The sequence below is a fragment of the Rhyacophila brunnea genome, unplaced genomic scaffold (genome assembly GCF_057557595.1).
Source record: "Rhyacophila brunnea isolate RB1 unplaced genomic scaffold, BYU_Rbru_1.0 scaffold_13, whole genome shotgun sequence".
In the NCBI taxonomy this organism is placed as follows: domain Eukaryota; kingdom Metazoa; phylum Arthropoda; class Insecta; order Trichoptera; family Rhyacophilidae; genus Rhyacophila; species Rhyacophila brunnea.
Genome location: NW_028232785.1, coordinates 36392751 through 36415157, shown reverse-complemented (window position 1 = coordinate 36415157; position 22407 = coordinate 36392751). Strand labels below are relative to the sequence as shown.

Sequence of the window (22407 nt, the reverse complement as noted above, 5' to 3'; positions counted from 1 at the left end):
TCATTCAATCGTTCAAGGCACACCTTATTGTTCCCATACACATTGTCTGGTATAATATTGAGTAGGGTAACGGAGATAAAAGATTTGGGAGTATTGTATGATACAAAGTTCACTTTCAATCAGCATATTCTTAACATCAGTACTAGATCTAGCAAAATGCTTGGTTTTGTTATGAGGGTTTCAAAATCATTCGAAAACGTCCGAGTGCTACGTACATTATACGTATCATTTGTGTTGAGTATTCTTGAATATGCCAGCATTATTTGGAGTCCTAATAGGTTCATGCACACAATTAAGCTGGATCGAGTCCACAATAGATTTCTTAGATTTCTCTACTTAAGAACATACGGGTTCTTTCCTTATGATAATGACAATAAAATGAATTTCCCGACTCGTTTTCTTCTGGGTATGCTATCAATGCAATCCCTGTCTACCCGAAGAGTGATTGTTCTTTTAAAGCATTTCTTTTTACTTCTTCGTGGGTTCATTTACAATCCGCATATACTGGCGAATATTAATTTTCATGTTCCCACCAATATCACTCGCAGCTCCACGGTCTTCAAGATACCTCGTCGCAGGACAGATGTTATGTTTCATGATGCTGTGTATCGTGCAATTAGCTTATTTGATGGCACCATAAAGGTTGATTTGTTTTTTATTAATTATATAATGTTTGTAGACGTTTTAAATAGGATAAATTTATAATTGTATATATTATCATATTTCTTTAATATTTACACATGCTGTCTTTTCCACTTTCTTGTCATATTAGTTGTTATTTGTAATTAAGATATTTTTATATATTTGTATGTATTATGTATTATGGCGCATTGGCCAAAAGCTGTAATGCCGTAATACTCTTTTTTATAAATAAATAAAATAAATAATAATTATTAGTCATACTCCGATGACTCACCAGTATTAATGATCGCAAATAAGTTCCTAAGTACTTCGATCAGCCGTTCCGCCGCGAGTACATCCTAATTACGTGTGCGGTTCTCCAACTTTCTAATTAGCGACTCATACCTCTAAGCCGCCTAGTGTAAATCTAGACATTATAAATAATTATATAAATCGTTTCTATTCATTTTAATAAGGTGTAAAATTTAAGTTTTATAAATGAATAAATAAACATTTTATAAGTTTCATTATAAAACCGAGTTCCTTGAACAAAAGACAATTAGAAAAATTATATAAATATTTCTATAAATAAACTATAGACATTATTAAGACTTTTATAAGTTAATAAAAAGTAAATAAATAAATATATATAAATAAATTTGGACTTTAATACTCAACAAAATTCTACGAATAAGTTTCTATAATTATAAATATAAACTATATATAATTTTTTTACAGTTTTTCTAAGAACTATATTATACAATATATAAATTACTAGCTGACCCGGCGAACTTCGTACCGCCTCAGAATCAATAATCTTGTGTTAACTTATTAGCTAAATTAAATTCAGTTTTTTATTAAGTTAAAATGAATACTCAAATGAATAAGTTCAATAAATGTGCAAAAATCAAATCAAAATGAAAAGTAAATTATATTGAGCTATACACACTGTACACCCACGATGACCGCGTGGATTAAGCGCCGGTCTATAGTGTCGAGGGTCCCCAGGTTCAAATCCTGGGTCTGGTAAGTTCACATATTGTTTTTCAATTTGTTCATGAGTCAGAGTATGGTCCTAATAGGTTGAGCAAGTGGCTGACATCAATTTCTCGTAAATATAAAATCTGTTAATACAAACCTCCAATCTGTGGAGGCCCATATGATCCTATTAGGATCGGATATGGTCAAAAGAAAAAAAAGAATGTTATTCACGTGGCAGCAAGGCATTTGCTTTATTGAAGCGAATGGAAATGATTCGCGTAGCATTGTTGCACTACTTTATATTAAGCTATTTGCACTCGGGTCGATTCCCTTCATTGAATCACCTTGTGATATACGACATTTTTCGTTTTGTTGTCAGGTGCAAAAATGTACAAAGCAGATGGTTAGCCGACACATGAACATGCTACATACAATTGACCGTGAGAGAAACATTCATTTTATAGATTCAGGCCACAAACACGCAAGGATTGGCCTCGTAATTTGTTGATCGTCATGCCGAATGCAAGACGAATTAAAAATTGAATTCGTTTAAACTCGAACTATCGGTTGGGATCATCGAAATTCTCGGATTGAGAACTTCCTCACCTTTGAACATTCCTTTGATTATCGTCACGTGAATCACATTGCCCATGAGTTTTATTTTATTTATTTAGAAAGAGTATTACGGCATTGACAACTAACTCACCACCAAACGCGTTATGTTACATAGTTTTTGTTGGTTCAGATTTCAAAGCATGATGACTACTGAGCCATCCTTCAGTTGTAAATTGTGCGGTGGCAAGCCAAGCAGATCCAATGACTTTAAAAATTCAGTTGGATAGTTAGTTGCTTCGTCTTCGTTTGTTACACAGTCGGTTGATATGAAGGAATGCAGTGGACAAACGATTTGTTTTTGAATTGTGAAGTTTAAGTGATCCACATCTTTGTTCTTTGCCGCAGGAATGCTCGTTCACTCGACCAATTGTGCTTTTTGTGGTTAGCAATGATGTTCGGGAACACTTTCCTGATAAGTACGTCCTTAGTTGAGACGTAATTGCAAAAATTCAGCGGAAACGAAATCAATCCGTTCGATTCGACAGCGTGGTGTGTTATGTCCAAATACCCCTATGGAACAAGAACAAAAACAAAAATCTCGGCCCTTATTCTCCGGAGGCCAACCTGACACTGATCACGGCAGCAATCAGCAAGGGAAGGCAGAGGGTGCTAAGAATCCCCGGAAAGACGGTAACGGCTGCTTACCAATGACCATTGCCACCTATAACGCGAGAACATTATCCAGCAACGCCAAACTTCTAGAGCTCGAAGAAGACGAAACGGCCACAGGGTCGCCCTAAAAGCCGCTGGATTGACAAACTGGTAAAGTTCGGCGGAAATACGTGGCAGCGAACGACACAGGACCGAGAGAGTTGGAGAAAGCTTGGGGAGGCCTTCATCCAGCAGTGGATTGACCCCGGCTGATGATGATATTTATTTGTATCATTTTTTTGTATATTTTTTATTATTATATTACGTAATATTTTTTTCTCTTTAAAACAGTCACGTGGCATATGTTCACCATCACTGCTATAAAATAATGATTAGTCAGCAGTAGGAGTCGCAGGAGAGGTAATACCACTTGTTGACGGCTAGTTTCCGAATGCTTGGGCTTGTACTTGAATCGATCGATTAAAGCGGACTATGGTACTGGGTGGTGTAAATTGGTACCTACATAACCTACGTTTTTACTTCGAATTTTGGAGTCCCGAACATACTTCAATTTAAATCTAGTACAATCTTAAAAAGCTTGACATAATCATAATTACTATTGATACTTATATCATTTTATAAAACGCGTTTCCTATCAGAAACAGTGATTTTTCAGATCTTTCACTCCATCGTGTACAATATAATTGTAACGTCATTTAACACTTTCTATAAACCTACTCGATATATCACAATTACAATTATTATTAGGTACTAAAAAACTATTAAAATCTGAAATAAGCACACTGGTGTACGTATGAAATTAACCAAAAAATAAACATGTATAGGATAACTAATTTATAAAATAGAAATAGTTCCAGGTTTAGTATTTATTAAGAGTTCAGAGAATAATTAAAAATAAAGAAGAATACTTCACACGGTACCTTTACTAGAATAGATTAACTAGATAAGACTTATAGATAACCACACTTTACACTAGAAACGAATCTTGATACTGTAAAGTGCTTAGTTTCAAAATTGAAGGCCCGTATGATCAAAAGGGTCAGACCTAATCAGACTAAGCTGACTGGCTGTAAGACTGAGATAAAAATTACGGTATTAACATACAGTTAAATCCCAATCCGTCTATATAGCGCTTGCAGAATTTTCTTCCTTGAGAACAATTGCGGTAACCATATAAATTTTAATGCCATGTAGATATCGATGTTTCGAATATAAAAAAAATGTTTAAAAGTTGTGTATTAGTGAACCTGTAAATAAACGTACCTGGTCTACTGGGCTGTATTGTCGATCGGAGGAGCCGGGTTGAGGATTCTCATTATTGATTTGGCGAATTGCATCGTCAACAAATTCTTGTTTGATGATGACACCCTCATTATCATTCTCTGATCTTGTATTTATCAGGATGTCTTCACACTCCTGAAAAAAACAACATGATTGATAATATTATGTAACAGTATCACCATTATGATCAGCCAGAGTCAACCCATTTCTGGATAAGACCTGCCACAGCTGCATCCTCTGCTTTCAGTGACCACCAATGTACGACTGCATTTGGCAAGTGAATGTATACTCACCGAAAGACATTCCGGCTAACTGCAGCACATAGCGTACTTTAATCTTCCTTTTGTAAACATATCGCACATTGAGATCTATAGCGTAGTAACTGCAAATAACATGATATTGTGTAATTTGAGTTTGAATGTAAAATAATTAACTACAATTTAATTAATTGCAGTAGATAGCAGAAAGTTGTACCATGTTAGAATCATTTTGTGTACTTTACCCTACTGTAGTTCTTAAATATATAAATATATTTTTTTAAATTATATTGTGGATTTTTGCAGTTGCGGCCATATAGTTTGAGAATTGACGAACAAACTTGCATATGCGGCTTCATGGTTTTAATAGAAAAAAACCAAATGCTCCTTTTCATATAAAATTTTATTAAAATTAGTGTTTTATATAAAAATTCTTTTATTATAGAAATAAAAAATCAATAAAAATAATATAAAACAGAGAAATAAAATAGAACAATAAAAATAACTTAATGATCAGTAAAATTCGAAATATATTTTATTTCAATGTCGGACAATTAAAAAAAAATTGTGTGTGTAATTATGTACGCACGTTAGAAGTTATACTTCGTTCGCGTAACAACACAAAACTTGTGATAACCTAGATTCTTCGACTAGCTCTTAATTATCTTGTTAAATTAGACACGTAAGAAAATGGGCCGCCTATTGAAGCGCCGTTGGATTATTTCTATATATTTTAACTTACGAAATTATGTAATTATTTATCGTTTTTTTTTATTTTTAAAGTACCAACTGTCACTCTGGCGTTTAATAGTTATTTAAGGTAAGGAATTGCTGTTCGGTTATCAGGAATACAGCGGAAAACACATTTTGAAAATACCCGATATACTGGATTATTTGTTAGTTTGGGTTAGTTTAGGTTAGATTAGGTTGATAACCGAACAGTACCCATTAATTTGTTACAAAAAGTTATGGAAATAGAATTGGTCTATTCTCACTCCATTTCACGTAGATATTGTTTCCGTTTATAGTATTTTATGACTGAAAGTAGTTTTTTATTATCTACCTAAAAAGGGCTCACGGGCGATTAATTATATTTACTAATAATCACATTAATTATTGCTTTACATTCGAATGATTGTGATGTATAAATCGCCATATTTAAATATACTTACGTGATTAAACAAAAGATTTATATACCTACTCAATACTGTCTCAAAATATCTGTTTTAGCAATCGCCAATAGCTCGAATCTACTCCGCAATCAATAAATGAAACAAGTTTGACTGAATTATATTATAATAGTTCTTTATGAAGTTTCAAAGATGCATTGCAATTTCAAACCTTCAATATAAGACGGTATCAAGGGAAGAAAACGGCACATATACCTACGTACAATTGAACATACCTGATGTATTGGCCTGTCATCTGAATATGAACAACCCGGTTGAGGGTATTCATCATCATATAATTGGTGTGGTATATCTTCATTAATCTCGCGCTTGACGACAGCTGGTTGATTATCAAATGTTTTATCGGAGAGTTCCGCTATAAGGTTCTGAAAGAAGCATTATTACATTTTGTAAACACAGTAAAACCAGTAAAGTTTCAGTTCACGAAACATCCATACAACGATGTACTTATAATAATTATATTTAACATGATTTAGTAGATAACCTAACTTATATCACACGTATGTATCATAGCTGTCAAATTGTTTAAACATGTAATTTTTTGAAACAAAGTTTAATATCTCCTTATGTTCCTAAATAGTATGTAAAAATTCCACAGTTTACAATAATAAACTAATCATTCTTATTCTCAATCTAATGTAATTGTAAAATAATTTAGTTTCCAAAAACTAACCTCGAAATTGCAACTTGAAACGTCCGCATTCTCTTGCGTTACATGAAAGCGAGGGTCCGGGTTGTTTGGACGGCTAGGCATCATGTCAAACAAAGACTTGCCTTCTGTATCGGAGTGTCCTCCGTCACATTCTTGCTTTACATCCATATTAAGGGTATATATTCCAGAAGCCCCGTGTTACGTGACAGACAGTATCCTTTCAAGGTAATGTTAGAATAGTGTTGCCACAAGTGTTTTGTTGTCTAAACAAAACAATGGCACGAAAATGATCGTCTGCATTTCCTCAATCATAACGAGATTAGCGCATCTCGGCATTCAAATGGCAAAAGGACCCATTTGCATTTTTCCTATTTTCAAGTTTTCTTCTACAGACGTTGTTAAATACAATATTAATCTTCAACGTGGTAAAAGAACATATCTGTCAGTGTAATACAAACCAAATGCCACCCATTTTTGAGCCAGGCACACGGACATTGGGTGTGATTTGCACCAAGCACGGATGGACAGGGCAAAGTCAAATAAAGACATGGCCCTTTGACAATGTCATGTTTGTTATACTTACTTGATCCTTGACTGAATGGTTAGGCAATAAAGTGTCTCTACTTTGTTGTATTAGGTACCTAATTGATTTAATATATAGGTTAAAAATCACAGTGTAGGTACATATTGAGATATTTCGGGTCCTGTGGCTATCTCGGGATGTTGGTAGGACCCGGGTTTCACAAAAATTAAATAATAAATGAAAAGTCTTTATTTTTTGAAAACGTGGCTTTATAATATTTTCAAGGGTTATTTTTAGAAAAGAAACTTATGTTTAACAGTACCTATCCAAATTAATATTATATTATTACGTTAATAATGTTAATTATATCGCTTATATTTTAATTATTTATTATTATCTGAATTCGTTTTTTATTACATGAATAAGTTGTTAGCGCAGGAATTCGCTAACTCAATACCAAGTCCTCCCGTGACTAGGTATGTATTGTTTTCCATTCTTTTTATATTGAGCAACGATGCCATCTTTTCTTTTTACATACTCCCGAATTTCTTTGTCTTCGTCTCTTTTATTCGGCACAATCACATTCTTCCCTGACATACTAGTATTATAATTAGATTCAATTCTTACTTGCTAAGTACCTACATGTTGAACATGTTTACAGTTAATCAAGTAATTTTGGACGTACGTACGCCCATTGTTGACTAGAAGTCAGGTGACATGTTTACACCTAATAATTAGACGCAATTTAGACTATCGAGAGAGGCCCAATAGTCACGGGTGTAACAGTATATGCTGTTAGTGTGTATTTGCCATTGGTGAATACGCATAGTGCTTGAAAATATCGAAAGGCAAAACCCGAGTGAAAAAAAACTACCTCCTCAAATAGAATAGTACAAAACTTAAATCCAATAAAACACAGTTTATTGTTTGATCGCTTCCACGGAATAGACTTTTAAGTATTTAGGCCATACATAATAAATAATTACGTATTGCGGCAACACTTTTCTTAAATTAATGTAGGTACCTTGAATGGATCCTATCTGTCACGTTCTTCCTGACATATTTACCATTAAAATGGACGTAAAGCGAGAATGTGATGGAGAACAATCTGATGAAGAAGTCAAACTTTTGTTTGATAAGCAGATTAGCCACCCAATCAGCCCGGAAGTTCGCACTCAAGTAAAGCAGGAGAAAGCCGACGATTTAAGTTGCAATTTCGAGGTTAGTTTTTTAAACTGATTTTTTTAGATTTGAAATAACAACGATTAGTGTGGAATAATAATATGTTGCTTTTTTATAAACTGCGTAGTGACATACAATGATATTAACCGTTGATTTTAAAAATAACTCGACTACCTATACATTTTGACAGCTACGATACATTTGTTATTTGGTTAGGGCAGGTTATCTTCTAATTCATTTTGACTATAATTAGACATTGAACGTGAAAGTGGTTTTACTGTGTTAACCATAATGTTTCTTTCAGTATCTTTCAGCGGACCTCTCTAATATAAAACCCGAGACGGATGATCAACTATCCGTCATCAAGCGCGAGATTATTGAAGATGTAATAGACCCATTATGTGATGTTGAAGATCCTCAACCGGGTTCAGATTACAGACCAATACATCAGGTTTGTTCAATTGTATAATGTGTTATTTTTCTTGCCTTGGTGCAGTTTTATATCGAGGGTTAGAATTAGCAATACATGTTTTAATCTTAGAGCCGTTTCACACGCGACACCATTGTCTCGAGACGCTACATGAATGGGCGCGTTTAGACGGAGAAACATGTATGTCGCGTTCATATATATGTAGAGAAAACGATAATGCGGTGCCCAATCCGTTGACATCTTCCCAATTGATGAGGATGGCGTGTTTAGATTTATTAAAAAAAAATAAGAATACTCGCTCTTAGGGACCGCACATGTCCCAAGATTTTTTTTAAAAAGCTGTATTGACTTTGTCAAGGGCCACTTTCATATATATATTCAACCTGGCAATGGAGACGGGTATCTTTCTAGAAGCACAGAAGGTGTCGAAGGTTACTCCAATTCATAAGAGTGGTACGGAGTCATCAGTGGAAAACTATGTGGAAAAGTAGCCATTCTCTATTCACCTGCAAGAGTTCTTGAGATGATCATGCACAGCATGATTTCTCCGAGGATTGAGTCATTTCTTTGCTGACTCAAGTATTAATCTATAGATGGCGCCGGTCATTTATAATGAATGAGCAGCATGCATTTGGAGCAGGCCGTTAAACGATTTATCGCGTTATTCGGGAGAATTCTAAGAATCGTCACGTATCGTACACCCTCTATCAGTCACAGACATGACATTTAAAACATTTTCTGGTGTGCCTCAGGGCTGAAAGTTGGGGCCATTGCTGTTCACTTTTTTTATAAATGACATAGCATTGGTAATTAAAAATGCTGTTTATGTTGTTTGCTGATAACTTGAAACTCTTCATGATAGTTGTAATGCAAAGATTTACTGCTGACAGTACGTATTACCGAGGCCATAAAAAGAAAATCCAAGTGTACACACGTAATATTGTGCAAGTTGCAAGATTGCTTGCATGAATCAAAAAAGTTCGCTTCTGAATTTTCACGTGACAGATGGGATTTGTTCGATATCCGTGCCTGCGCAGTAGAGCGACACTGGCAAACCTGCTAAAAATAACAACCTACACCGCGCATTTTGAGGTTAACCGATTTTCACGATCTGTCAAAAGGTACCTACCATAAAATGACAACATGGCGTCTCGCTTACTATTTACGACAGTCAGCAATCTTACGTGTGAACAGTTATTGTCGCTAAATAAAAGCACAAAACATCTGTAAATTTTCAATGTTTCCCATTAGTTCTTGGTCGTTCCCTCATGGTAAAGGATGTTGACCACCTTGGAATGTTATCATCTTTTAAGCGATCAAGAATTCCCACTCCTCTCAATCCTCTGCTTCTATCAGGGCAGAGTGAAGGCTGCTCTCAGTCAGTTCTTTTACTTGGTCACTCTTCTTCTGTTTCATCTGCCTTGGAGGCTACCCAAAGCTACCAGTCTCTCCAAAGTATCCGCTCTGCGCCGAACAATTTGTCAAGAAATTGTAGAATTCGTTTCAGACATAAATTGTCAAGAGACGTTCCTTTATAAAATATTAACATTTTTATGGAATTTTATATAATATATGGAACATACATAATTTTGAAAACACTTTTGAGAAAATATATAACAAACTGAAAAAAACTTTTTTTGGAAAAAAAAATACTAAATTAAAGTAATTAAGTCATTAGATTCTAAAGACGAACCTGGTGCGTAATAACCAGGCGGCCTATCGATAATAGTTTACGTGTATTTTAAATTACCTTTAAATTTTCATTTTAAAGAACCCACTTTGATTTGAAATACAAAAGCCGATTGGCAATAGTACTTCAATTTGGAAAGCTCTTATTATTAGCCGTGCTATTATGGCTTAGTTAAGGCAGAATTTCATGGAATTTTAAATACTAATTTAATGAAAACAAATAATTATGCCTGATAATGTTTAGTGTGCACTATTTATGTCGGATCTTAACAGCCTACTTTCACCTAGATTATAACATTTTAATATGTTATATTAATAATATGTACTTATTGACAGCATGTTATAATATGAAACGTTGTTTATTTCAGTTCGCTGCGACGGGTGTCACTGGTATCAAAGCTGAGACTGACATAAAGCGCGAATTCACTGAAGATAAAATGCCACCATTTTCTGATGAAGATCCTCAACCCGGGTGTTCACATTCAGATTACACACCAAGACATGGGGTATATTCAATTTTATATATTGTAACATTTGCTTCTCTATTCGCCGATTTTTATCGTAAGTTGACTTTTAAAATTTCAATAAATCTCCGTACTATTAATACCTAGCCAGTCGTATTGAAAAAAGTGATTAAAGTAATCAATACCTACCTACTTTAATTTAAAATACAAAAGCCGATTGCCTATGGTAACTTAATTTGGAAAGCGCTTCGGAGAGTATTGTAAGAGCCATTAGTTAAAGTCTTAACTTCCTAATTATTATGATAGGTTATTAATTAATACTGGGTAATTTATTAAGTTTTTAAGAAAACACTCATTAAAGCCACTTTAACTGATTGTATTGCTGCAGGTATGTATTCATTTACTAATTAGGAGAACACAAATTATCACTTAAATAGTAGAAGTGATTAGTATACATATTAATATATCGATGACCCATTCTCATTTTTTTATAATTTTCAAATAATGTCTTTATTGCCTTTTGAGTAAAATTGCTATAAAACGCAAACTGTGAACATCATTTTCCGTAGAAATATATATCTACTTATCATAAAATTGTACAGGTTTTCATCACTTTTAAATATTCGGTTAAATTAAAAACAATAATTTCTCGTGGTTGCCTTTGTAAAGCACTTTTCACACAAAGACGCAGCGTTTACACACTTACTATATGCGCACGAAAGTAAGTGTGCTTCTGCGCAGGTCCGTTTATAAGTAGGTTAGCCATAATACTTGAACTACCACTATTAAAAACTTGCTATTTTGCTCAGATCATTATTTAAATATCAGATGTGCTCAACGGCTAAACTTTATTAATTAGAAAAATATTCATGCTATAACATTTTTATGTGTAAATTATATAAACCGAGTCATTTCTTCTCGAGAGTGTCGCTATTTGGATAACTGCCGTCCTTATGCGACGCTAAGTGGACGGTGTTATGCAGTAACCAGTTATCCACCAAAATGAAGTTTTGAGTTATAAGCATTTGAAGTTAAAACGTACACCATTTAGTCAAGATAATCTGTCGAGCTATAATTTTTTTTGTAAATTATTTCTTGAAAACAAACCTTGTGATTGTATAAAGACTTTTTTAATAATATGATCCGTTGTTTATAATATATTAGGTAAGTAAATAATTATTGAAAAATTGTAATCGTTCCAAAAAAAAGAATATTAGTTTTGCAGTAACCCACCAAGCACCAACAGTGTGACTTAACTGATTTTCCATTAACACATCAATTATTTACGAATTTGGTTTTGCTTATTAAAAAAACAATATGAATATGGAATATTTATTACAAAATGATGTGTTTTTTTACAATATAGAAAATATATTAGCATCAATAATCCCCATTTACATATAAATAAAATTATTTTTATATAAAAATTCCTTATTATACACTAATAAATTATTAAAGACAGTTTTTTTATTGCTTAGGCAATATTTATGTATCAAGCAAATATTTCAATAAATCATCTTGCAACTACCAGTTGCACCAAATAAAATGAAAAACGTGAATCACATTTCGCAATAATCAGTTAAGCAACTGAGTATGCACCATAAAAGTGTGAAAATAATTTTTGCAATAATCAGTTAAGTGAAGGCTGAAAGTGACACATCCTAAAAAACCCTTTTTTATTATTCAATTCAGCTTACCTTAGCCTTGTATTTCAACGGTAGCTTAAAAAACAATAACTTTAATGAATTTAAGTGAGTGGGGCAATGATACTCGTAACTAGGCAGATATTGTTAAAAACTGCAAAAAACGACAACGCGTGACATCACAGTTTGACAATAGCGGACATGTTGTTTGGTGGATAACTGTTTACTGCAAAACGGAATTGTTCATTAATTAATTAACACATTTTTTAAAAGTCTCATAGATGGCAATATAGACCGAATTTGACCACGATCTTTTTTGCAAAACGTAGAAAACATAGTCATATTGTCGTTAAACCGAAAAACGCAAAAACACAAAAGTGTCGCTTAACTGGTTACTGCATAACCCCGTCCAAGTATGCGTGCCTTCAATAATTCAGAAGTATGTTATATTAAAATATTGTTTAAACTGTTGATCGAAGTCGCTTGATGAAGTTTGAATAGAAATTCTCTCTCGAACTTTCAGGTATAAATCTCCGTCTCCGATATAGTCTGTAACACTGCATACAACACTTTATATTCGTAGCCAATATAAGATGGTTATAGTAAATTATTGAATATTTTATAATATTAAAATATTGTTAACAATATTGATCTTTGTTGTGTGATAAAATTTGAATATACATTCTATCAATTTGAATATTTTTTGTGACATTGGTTTCGCCTTTCGGCATCTTCTGACACTATACACACTCTCCAATAACACACTGACACAGAAATTACTAGTTCTACACGAAGCTTACAATCTTTTTTATAGAACAAGGCGCAAAATTACCTCATAGTATATACGTTATTCTGGTGATTTTAAATTATTTTACCAAGAAATATAAGAAATAAACACATCAAAGTGAAACCATCTTATTCACATTAATCTAAATTTTGCATTCAAAACTATATAAGATTTATACATATATCCAAGAGTAGTAACACAATTGTGTCATTGTCTGTTTTGTGCATTTTCTTTTGATGTTACATGTAGGTGAATTTTTTAAAAACTATTTATGGATCATTCTCTAACATTATTTGTATGTATTATCTATGTTGCTACTATTACCATTTCTTAACGTCATTTTCATTATCACTACACTTTAATATCTGAAGATACTGAAAGGCACAAGCTAATTTATTTAATTATTTATTTCATAATATTTATTTAATCTAATTTAGAATAATATTGACTTCGATTATTTTTGTTTTTTCTAGGTTTCTACCAAAGGCTTTTTCACAAAACATCCCGATATAGACAGGTGTCAACAATCCTCGCCTGATGGAATCCAAGATAGACTGATACAGTATTCAGAAGTGACGATAGATGAACAAAACATTAAAGGAGAAATCTTTGAACGAGAGACTCCGAAGGAACTTCGACTTATTCTGAGAAAAGTAGTACATTTCTCACGTTATTTGATTTGCAGCCTTTGTAACGCAGTTTTTGAATGTGGAAGTGCTCTAAAACGTCACAAAATGGTTCACACAGGCGGGATTGTTAATGAAAACAAAGAAATATTCTCGCAACTAGATCATCTCAAAGCACATAAAATGACACATACTGGTGAAAAACCTCACAAATGCAAGGTATGCCCATATAGATGCTCGCAACTGAGTATTCTTAAAAACCATATAATGACACACGCAGGTGAAAAACCCCACAAATGCAAGGTATGCCCATATAGATGCTCACGACTTAGTCATCTTAAAAACCATGAAATGACACACACCGGTGAAAAACCTCATAAATGTAAAGTATGCCCATATAGATGCTCGCAACTTAGTCATCTTAAAAAGCATGAAATGACACACACAGGTGAAAAACCTCATAAATGCGATGTGTGTTTTAAAAAGTTCATCGCAAATAGTGATCTTAAAATTCATAAAATGACACACACAGGTGAAAAACCTCATAAATGTAAAGTATGCCCATATAGATGCTCGCAACTTAGTCATCTTAAAAAGCATGAAATGACACACACAGGTGAAAAACCTCATAAATGTAAAGTATGCCCGTATAGATGCTCGCAACTTAGTAGTCTTAAAAATCATGAAATGACACACACAGGTGAAAAACCTCATAAATGTAAAGTATGCCCATATAGATGCTCGCATCTTAGTCATCTTAAAAACCATGAAATGACACACACAGGTGAAAAACCTCATAAATGTAAAGTATGCCCATATAGATGCTCGCGACTTAGTCATCTTAAAAACCATGAAATGACACACACAGGTGAAAAACCTCACAAATGCAAGGTATGCCCATATAGATGCTCGCGACTTAGTCATCTTAAAAACCATGAAATGACACACACAGGTGAAAAACCTCACAAATGCAAGGTATGCCCATATAGATGCTCGCGACTTAGTCATCTTAAAAACCATGAAATGACACACACAGGTGAAAAACCTCATAAATGTAAAGTATGCCCATATAGATGCTCGCAACTTAGTCATCTTAAAAAGCATGAAATGACACACACAGGTGAAAAACCTCATAAATGTAAAGTATGCCCGTATAGATGCTCGCAACTTAGTAGTCTTAAAAACCATGAAATGACACACACAGGTGAAAAACCTCATAAATGTAAAGTATGCCCATATAGATGCTTGCATCTTAGTCATCTTAAAAACCATGAAAAGACACACACAGGTGAAAAACCTCACAAATGCAAGGTATGCCCATATAGATGCTCGCAACTTAGTAATCTTAAGAACCATGAAAAGACACACACAGGTGAAAAACCTCACAAATGCAAGGTATGCCCATATAGATGCTCGAAACTTAGTCATCTTAAAAGACATATAATGACACACACAGGTGAAAAACCTCATAAATGCAAGTTATGCACATATAGATGCTCGCAACTTAGTAGTCTTAAAAACCATGAAATGACACATCACAGGTGAAAAACCTCATAAATGCAAGGTATGCTCACATAGGTGTTTGCTTCTTAATAATCTTAAAAAATATGAAATGACACACGGGTGAAAAACCTCATAAATGCAAGGTATGCCCATATAGAGGCTCCCTAATTAACTAATCTTAAATGACATGAATTAACAATACTCTGCAATGTAAATTATGATTATTTTAGTTTTATGTTCCATCATTTTATTTAGAAATTTCATAAGAAAAATAATAAAATTTTGAGATTGAAAAAAAATGATAAAAAAGAATTGATTATCCAGTGTTGGGGCATTGTGCATGAACACGGTCATACGATATACCTAGGTCCATCGCTACGTGTGGTGACATGTGAAAAAAGCTAAACTTAGATCTCTTGTAGCATCGCTGCGGAGAAGGGAGGGTCATCCCATGGTTACGGAACTCATGAGTTATTATAGCAACGGGTTTGTTTCTGATGTTTTTATGTTCCTATCTTCAATATTGAAAAAAATAATAATTTTATATTTTTGTTTTGAAAATGTAATTGGCAGCTCTGTTATATTATGGGGTTTGGATAATAAAAAGGTTAAACTATATAATATTCTTTTATTACAATCCATTGTAAAAAACATAATCACATAACACTTTATTATTAAAAATTTGATTATTATATTCTTATTATTATTTATCTCCACAATCCGGTGTGGACTCGCCCGCCCCACAAACAGGTTTCATAGCATTACTTTTTACGATAAATGGATGTTTACCACTTGCTCAACCAAACTTCTATCCTCTGGATTCAAACACACATTGAAAATCAATATCTGAATTTTACCAGACCCGATATTTGAACCAGAGTCCCTCTACTTACCAAGCGGATACATTACCACTCGGCCATCGTGGGAGCTTATATTATAGCAGTTATTATTGTTCAGAGTCCAACAAGAGTGTCGATATCAGTGACACCCCTAGATAAAATACCGTCCCATTTTTTATACAGTACGGTACATCATTTCATGACTTCAATACCTACTAATATCGCCTAAAGCAAAGCATCCTCAGAGAATCTAAGGCCATGATGAGGCCTGGACCATCATTGGGCGGATTCATGCAGACATGAGCAGGTCGATTGCGAGACAGACATATTGTCTAGCCCGTAAGCTAAGATGTATGAAAAATTATAGTCACCACTTTGCAACTTCGACAAAATTTAATAGAATCATTCTAGCCCTTAACTCATTAGTGGCACAGGAGTCCATATGGACACATCAATTTTGTTGATGGTGTGACATGAATTTTTATTTGTTTTAAAAATTGTTTATTTACATTTTTTATGTATCTGTAATATAACAGAGAATGAATAGTGAAAATAAAATTTTCATATCGTTTTTATGTTTTGAGATAATAGCCGTGTCCATATGGATACGCGTGACACTTATGTTATCAAGTTTTTTTTTTTGGATTGTATGGTTTCGTAGTAGAATTATTATAAAGTATGATAGTTTTCAATACACATTACATACAAGCTAATATTGCATTTTCTTCACTGCGTTCTGATTTCAGATGTTTCTTTTTCTTTCAAAAAATCAATCGCAGTGTCGATTTTTTTTATTTTTTTGAATAAAATAATTTAACCCATTAAATCGTATATCTGCTAGAACCATTGATTTTGATGTACATAGTTTTCAATATCCATCCTATCAAGATCCATCAGCGTTCTTATTTTCAACATTTTTCCCGTAAAATTGATATTTTGTGCAGCTTGGTGTAATTGCGTGTAGAATCTCCAGTTGCAGTATAAAATATCAGATTGGTCTATCTATGTTCTTGCATTCCTAGATTTCATTTGTGTATCTGCTTTTAATTGTCTATGATTTAAATTATCGATTGTTCCACCAACATCCTCCTGTTAAAACCGCAGGATCTGGTTGGTGGTGAGATAAATAATAATACTATATTCGTCGATATTATCATCATCACTAGCTTCATAAAGTCCATTCGATGCATTATTTACCAGCATTTCTCTTTCTTCAATCTTAGACATATCCCAGAAACTAAATAATTTGACAAAATGAGAATTAGGTATATATTTTATAAAAAATATAGTGATAACACTGATAACAAAAAATAATTTAAATTTGTAGTGTTAAATGGCACGCGTGTCCATATGGACACGCATTAATTCATTATGCAATAACACCACATGAACAAAAATAATTCCATTTCGTAATTATATATCATGAAACTGAACACGTTTATAATGCATTCAATAACAGAAATATTAATCTTTGAAACAATATAATCAGAAAATCACGGTTACCTTTAACATAAGTCCATCATTTTGTGATTATAAAATGAATGGCCACTTTGACACTTGATATTATTTTTATTATGTCAGCTAGATCATTGAAGCAGTGTACTTATTTCAACTGACTAACGTTTATAAACCAAATTATTATTTCAAAATAACAATTAGGCAAAGTTTACTGTACTACAATAATTGCGTGTCCATATGGACACGGGTGACACTAACGTGAGCAATTGGGTCTGGCACTAAAGAGTTAAAAATCTATTTACTGAGTTCTTGGTTAGTTTGCTAATGCACTTTTCACATTATTTTATTAATAGCAAAAAAAAGTCGATAGAATAGAATCGATTTATCAATGAACGAAGATGAATTTGGATTGACTACAATTGAAATTGATTGTGCTAATAAACAAGCACATTCGTCAAAAATTAATATAATATAAGTAGTAAAACCTTGTTTATTTTTTTTTCATTTTTGTATTCGTAAGTAGGTACATCGTTGACTATTTTAAAATGTATTATTTAATGAAGTAAGGGGGGAGGAGGCGCCTAGATTCGATTTTTTAAAAGGGAAGCGTAGTAACATAAAATTTGGCTTTAACTGACTTAACATTTGAATTTTGTCTAAAAAAACGAGACGTTAATTACCCTTCATGGATATTTTGTCTAAAAAAACTAGACGTTAATTACCCCACGTTAAATTTTTTGAAAATGCAAGTAAATTATTGGTCACTCAACGCGTACTATATTTTTTGCCTAAATACTATAATTTTGAAGGCACTGTACTATAATTCCACTTTCAAAATATGGCAACACTGCTCCGTTTAAGTTTTGCATTTACACGTCAGTTTAACAAAACTGATCGTTTAAAAGCACCTCGTTCAACGATTGATTGTAATTGTATTATCGTTTATGCATGTAAATTGATTTCAGATAGATTAAAGGTATTTCGACGATCTACCCATGCTCCTATAGCGCGCCTAGTATGGTTCTGCATCGCGCTCTAAAACATAATATTATAATAAACACGTTCTGAAAAACTAACCTCAAATGTGCAACTATCGTCGTCTGAAATGTCTTGTTTTACGTAAGAGCCCGGGCTTTCAGACTAGTACTGTCCTTCTTTATTAGATTCGCTTTGATGTTGTTCGTTATTTGGATCCATTTTTTGTACTTTGCTCAAAAACGTATTATCCTCGCAATTTTGGATTGCCAGAAAGTTATTAGGTAGTATTAAAAGAAAATTATTGTTTGTGGTATTTTATAGTGCTGCCACCAATTTATAGTACGCGGTCGGAGAATTAATACTATTTAATATTTCGATAAAAACTATATGGAGATAAACAACTCATCCGGTGTCAGCATATTGATTCGCGATATTAAATATCCATTTTTCGTATTTTCCAATTATACCCAGCCAATAGCTTACTGCAATGATTTTACAACGTCTGTAGAAGAAAACTTGAAAATAGAAAAAATGCTGATGGACCATTTTGGCATTTGAAAATTGAGATGCGCTGATCTCGTTATGATGGGGAAATGCTTATGATCATTTTCACTCCGTTGTTTTGTTTCGACAACAAAACATACAAATAATTATTATTGAAGTTTGTCACCATGTCAAGTTTTAATGTACCTATTCAGCGCCATCTTTAAATAAATAGAGCCTCAGCATATCTTTTTGCACAAGCAACGAGTGGTGGCAATGTTTAGCTGTCAAAATTAGATCAAAGATTGCTTGACATATTGATTCACCCTTTCTTGTTTCAAATTGAATTACTTATAAAAAAATCTCAAAAATAATATACACTCCCGTTATTCATTAGCTGTTAACTTCAGACTAGTCCTTCACACAAAAACCGGTGGTAATATGGTTTTCCAAAAAATATATGTAACATTGATTTATGCATGATATTAATGGGCATTTTCGCCAAAGTTTGTACATTGCGTTTTTGGCATGTCCCATGACTTTGATTGATTTTTTCATAGTTATTATATTATAAAATGTTGGAAAGTTATGTACTTTTAACATGCAAATTTATTAATTTACTCTATTCAATCAGTTAAATACAACTATCTGACCTGTATATATTTTTAATTGATTATTTAGATCGAAAGGTAGTGCGTTTTTACCATGTCCCACCCATAAATTCAAATAAACAAAGTCTGATTTCGTCATTAATTTTGAGTGTGTAAAATTAAATTCGTAGTGTTTTCAACAGCTTACATTATATATTTTTGGAAAATATATAGTTTTTTCGTAAATTTGTACCAATATTGAAAAAAAATCACGTTTAAAGTGTGTCCCAGGATATTTGAAAAAGTGGAACTCCACATTCCGTTACCACGATTTTAGCATGAAGGCGAAAAATTTTCACTATAAATATGTTTTTTTTTAATGTAGCAACATTTTTGTATAACACTGATCGCCATGTACACTTTAAATTGTTGGTGTGTGTCGGTATCGCTATCGGAACAGGTTGCTTTCTGGGTTGGTCATTTAAGAAGTTCCACTACTGTTACCACGATTTATAAGGTAAGAAAACACATATTTCTATTTCACATACTACACATATGGAGCTTATCTTTCATACTACAGATATAATAAAACATATCGCAGGTTTAACAATAAAACTAAGCTAAATTTTGGCTTCAAACACTTCTGAAACAGAATCCGTTACTTCCACTCCGAAACTATATTGGTGGTAACGTATATGTGGAATGTAAAAGTAACGAAATGGCATGCATAAAGTTGGGTTTACAGTGTGTGTTTAGTTCTTCATAGATTATAAAAAAAATTATTTTGTCTGTTCGTATGAAAAACAAAAATATTTTCATTAAAAAATATAAAAAATAACCTGACTATAATATAATAATATAATAAAGATTAAAAAAGTATGTGATATGTCTGAATACGCAAAAATAGCGCACATAAAAGTATGGAGATAAAAAAAAACAACAGAAGGAAAAGAAAAAACACCAGACTGAAATAATTGCGAGACAGGCACTGGCTCTGTCATACTCTTTCTGTTATACGCCACCAAAATTTTAAAACTTCTCCATACATTTTAGGCATAGAAATTTATAAAAATGTATGAAAAAGTATTTTTTTGTCACGTTTAACAGAAATGTGTACTCGATTAGATTTAATACCTAGAACTGTAGGTATTCACGAAATGTCAGAAAAGTACGTCTTGATTACAATCAACCTGTATAGCTACATTTTATGTTGATGAATACAATTAAATTTCAAGACAACATAAAGTCGAACTTGGTTATTACGAGGAAGATGGGACCGACTGAATTTGCTTGTTATAAGCGTTACTCGTTATATCAGAGAATAGGTATTTTTAAATGAGCATGTCACATTACACAAAAAGCCGAAAATAAAAAATTTGGAAACCATCGTAAAAATCCCCGAAACGAGCATGGCATTCATAAACTACAAAAGAAGTTGTTTATTGTAATTAACGCTGGTAGGTACCTACGGACTTCACAAACCTTGGATTTTTCAACCATATGCGTGGATACTTTTTTATTATTGTCGGTGAAACACCAATAAGGTAGGTACTTAGACACTTTACTAGTGTCATAAACGTAATCCGACCCCGGCGGCATCCTGTCCAATCGGATTTTATTGCTTAGGGTCGAAATGTTTTAAAACGGTCGACACATTAACAGTATTTTAGCTCGGTATATCCGATAAGTTGCTCGTTATAACAGTGAAAGAATTAAATGTATGGCGAAAATCATAAACCAATTGTCAACAAATGTTTCGTTATTACATCCGAGATCTCGCTATGTCAGAGATCGTAATAACCGAGTTTGACTATAATTATTTTCGTAAAAGTTATATACTCCGTGCCGCGCTAGGAACTCGCGTCTGAATCCCTTGCTGATTTTTTTTTTCATATATTGTTAATTTGCTTAAAAATATTTTTTATCTGAGTTACAAATAATATAAATGCCAAATAAAGTTATGGTAATGTATAGTGTGTCAAAATTATTACCTACCTTATTTTACAAGTATTGTGAAATTTATTATAAAATATGTCTATTTTAGTGATTAAGTTTGATTTGTTTTGTTATTTTGACGCACGTTGAATATTTATCTGTCTATCAAAAAATTCAAATAAATTTCATAAAACAAAAATTTGTTTTTATGGTAACATGTAACTTAAGCTTTACAAATTACACTCCGTTACCATTTCGTTCCATTCCGAAAATGTCCCCAAAAAAGTTGAACGTTAACTATTTTTCATTTGATTATTAAATAACGAAACTTATTTATTTTTCCAATAAAATTTAGTAAAAGTGATTATTGTCTTTAAAAAAATAGCAGAACGAACATTGATTGGTTTTTTCAAATACTAAAGGAAAAATGCTCTGCCATTATAGACATAGGGTAACGGAGGGGAACGAAATGTGCCCAAGAATTAAAATTCAATAATATTTTTTGACTATTTGTAGTTTTATTTTGAAGTGTATGGTTTTTTTAATCTAATAGAGCTCTTTTAAGTGATAAAAAGTGTTTCATTCATGTTTTAAAAGCTAAGTTTCGTAGTCACGGAACGGAAACTTATTATGCCCAATTTCATAATAAAAATGATATAAATATTGTATTAATCAATATTTTGCTGAAAAATTGCTATCACCAATTCAGCAATAGAACAAGGAATCTGCTAGCTATATAAAAATGGTTAATTTGAGTGAAAAAATAATATTACCCAAATTTCAAACATGTACAAACTTTGGCGAAAATGCCCTAATAATTGTAGGTGTGTTAATGCTAGTGTATTATTTATCATGTAACTAATCTATCCAAATCAAACCATTCCCTGTGTGAACATGACAGACGCGTCAGTATGAGCACTCTATAGAACAATGACAGGTCATCCATTGATAACAACGGGAAGGGCGGAAAAAGTTGGACAAGTCGTTGTGAATTAACGGCTTTCTATTTCGTTGTTCAGTCGGTAATGACCTAGGTATTATAAATATTAGTTTCAACGGAAAATACTT

At 32.9% G+C, this 22407-nt stretch overlaps 1 protein-coding gene across 1 annotated transcript in view; it reads right to left on the bottom strand.

Moving 5' to 3' along the window:
* Nucleotides 1–3152: 3152 nt before the first annotated feature.
* Nucleotides 3153–22407, bottom strand: part of LOC147077413 (uncharacterized) — an 81241-nt gene continuing 61986 nt past the window's right edge. Inside the window, exon 3 of the mRNA XM_085940826.1 lies at nucleotides 3153–4245. Coding sequence (XP_085796952.1) covers nucleotides 4054–4245 — 192 coding nt within the window. The 3' untranslated portion in view covers nucleotides 3153–4053. The remainder of the gene's footprint in view (nucleotides 4246–22407) is intronic.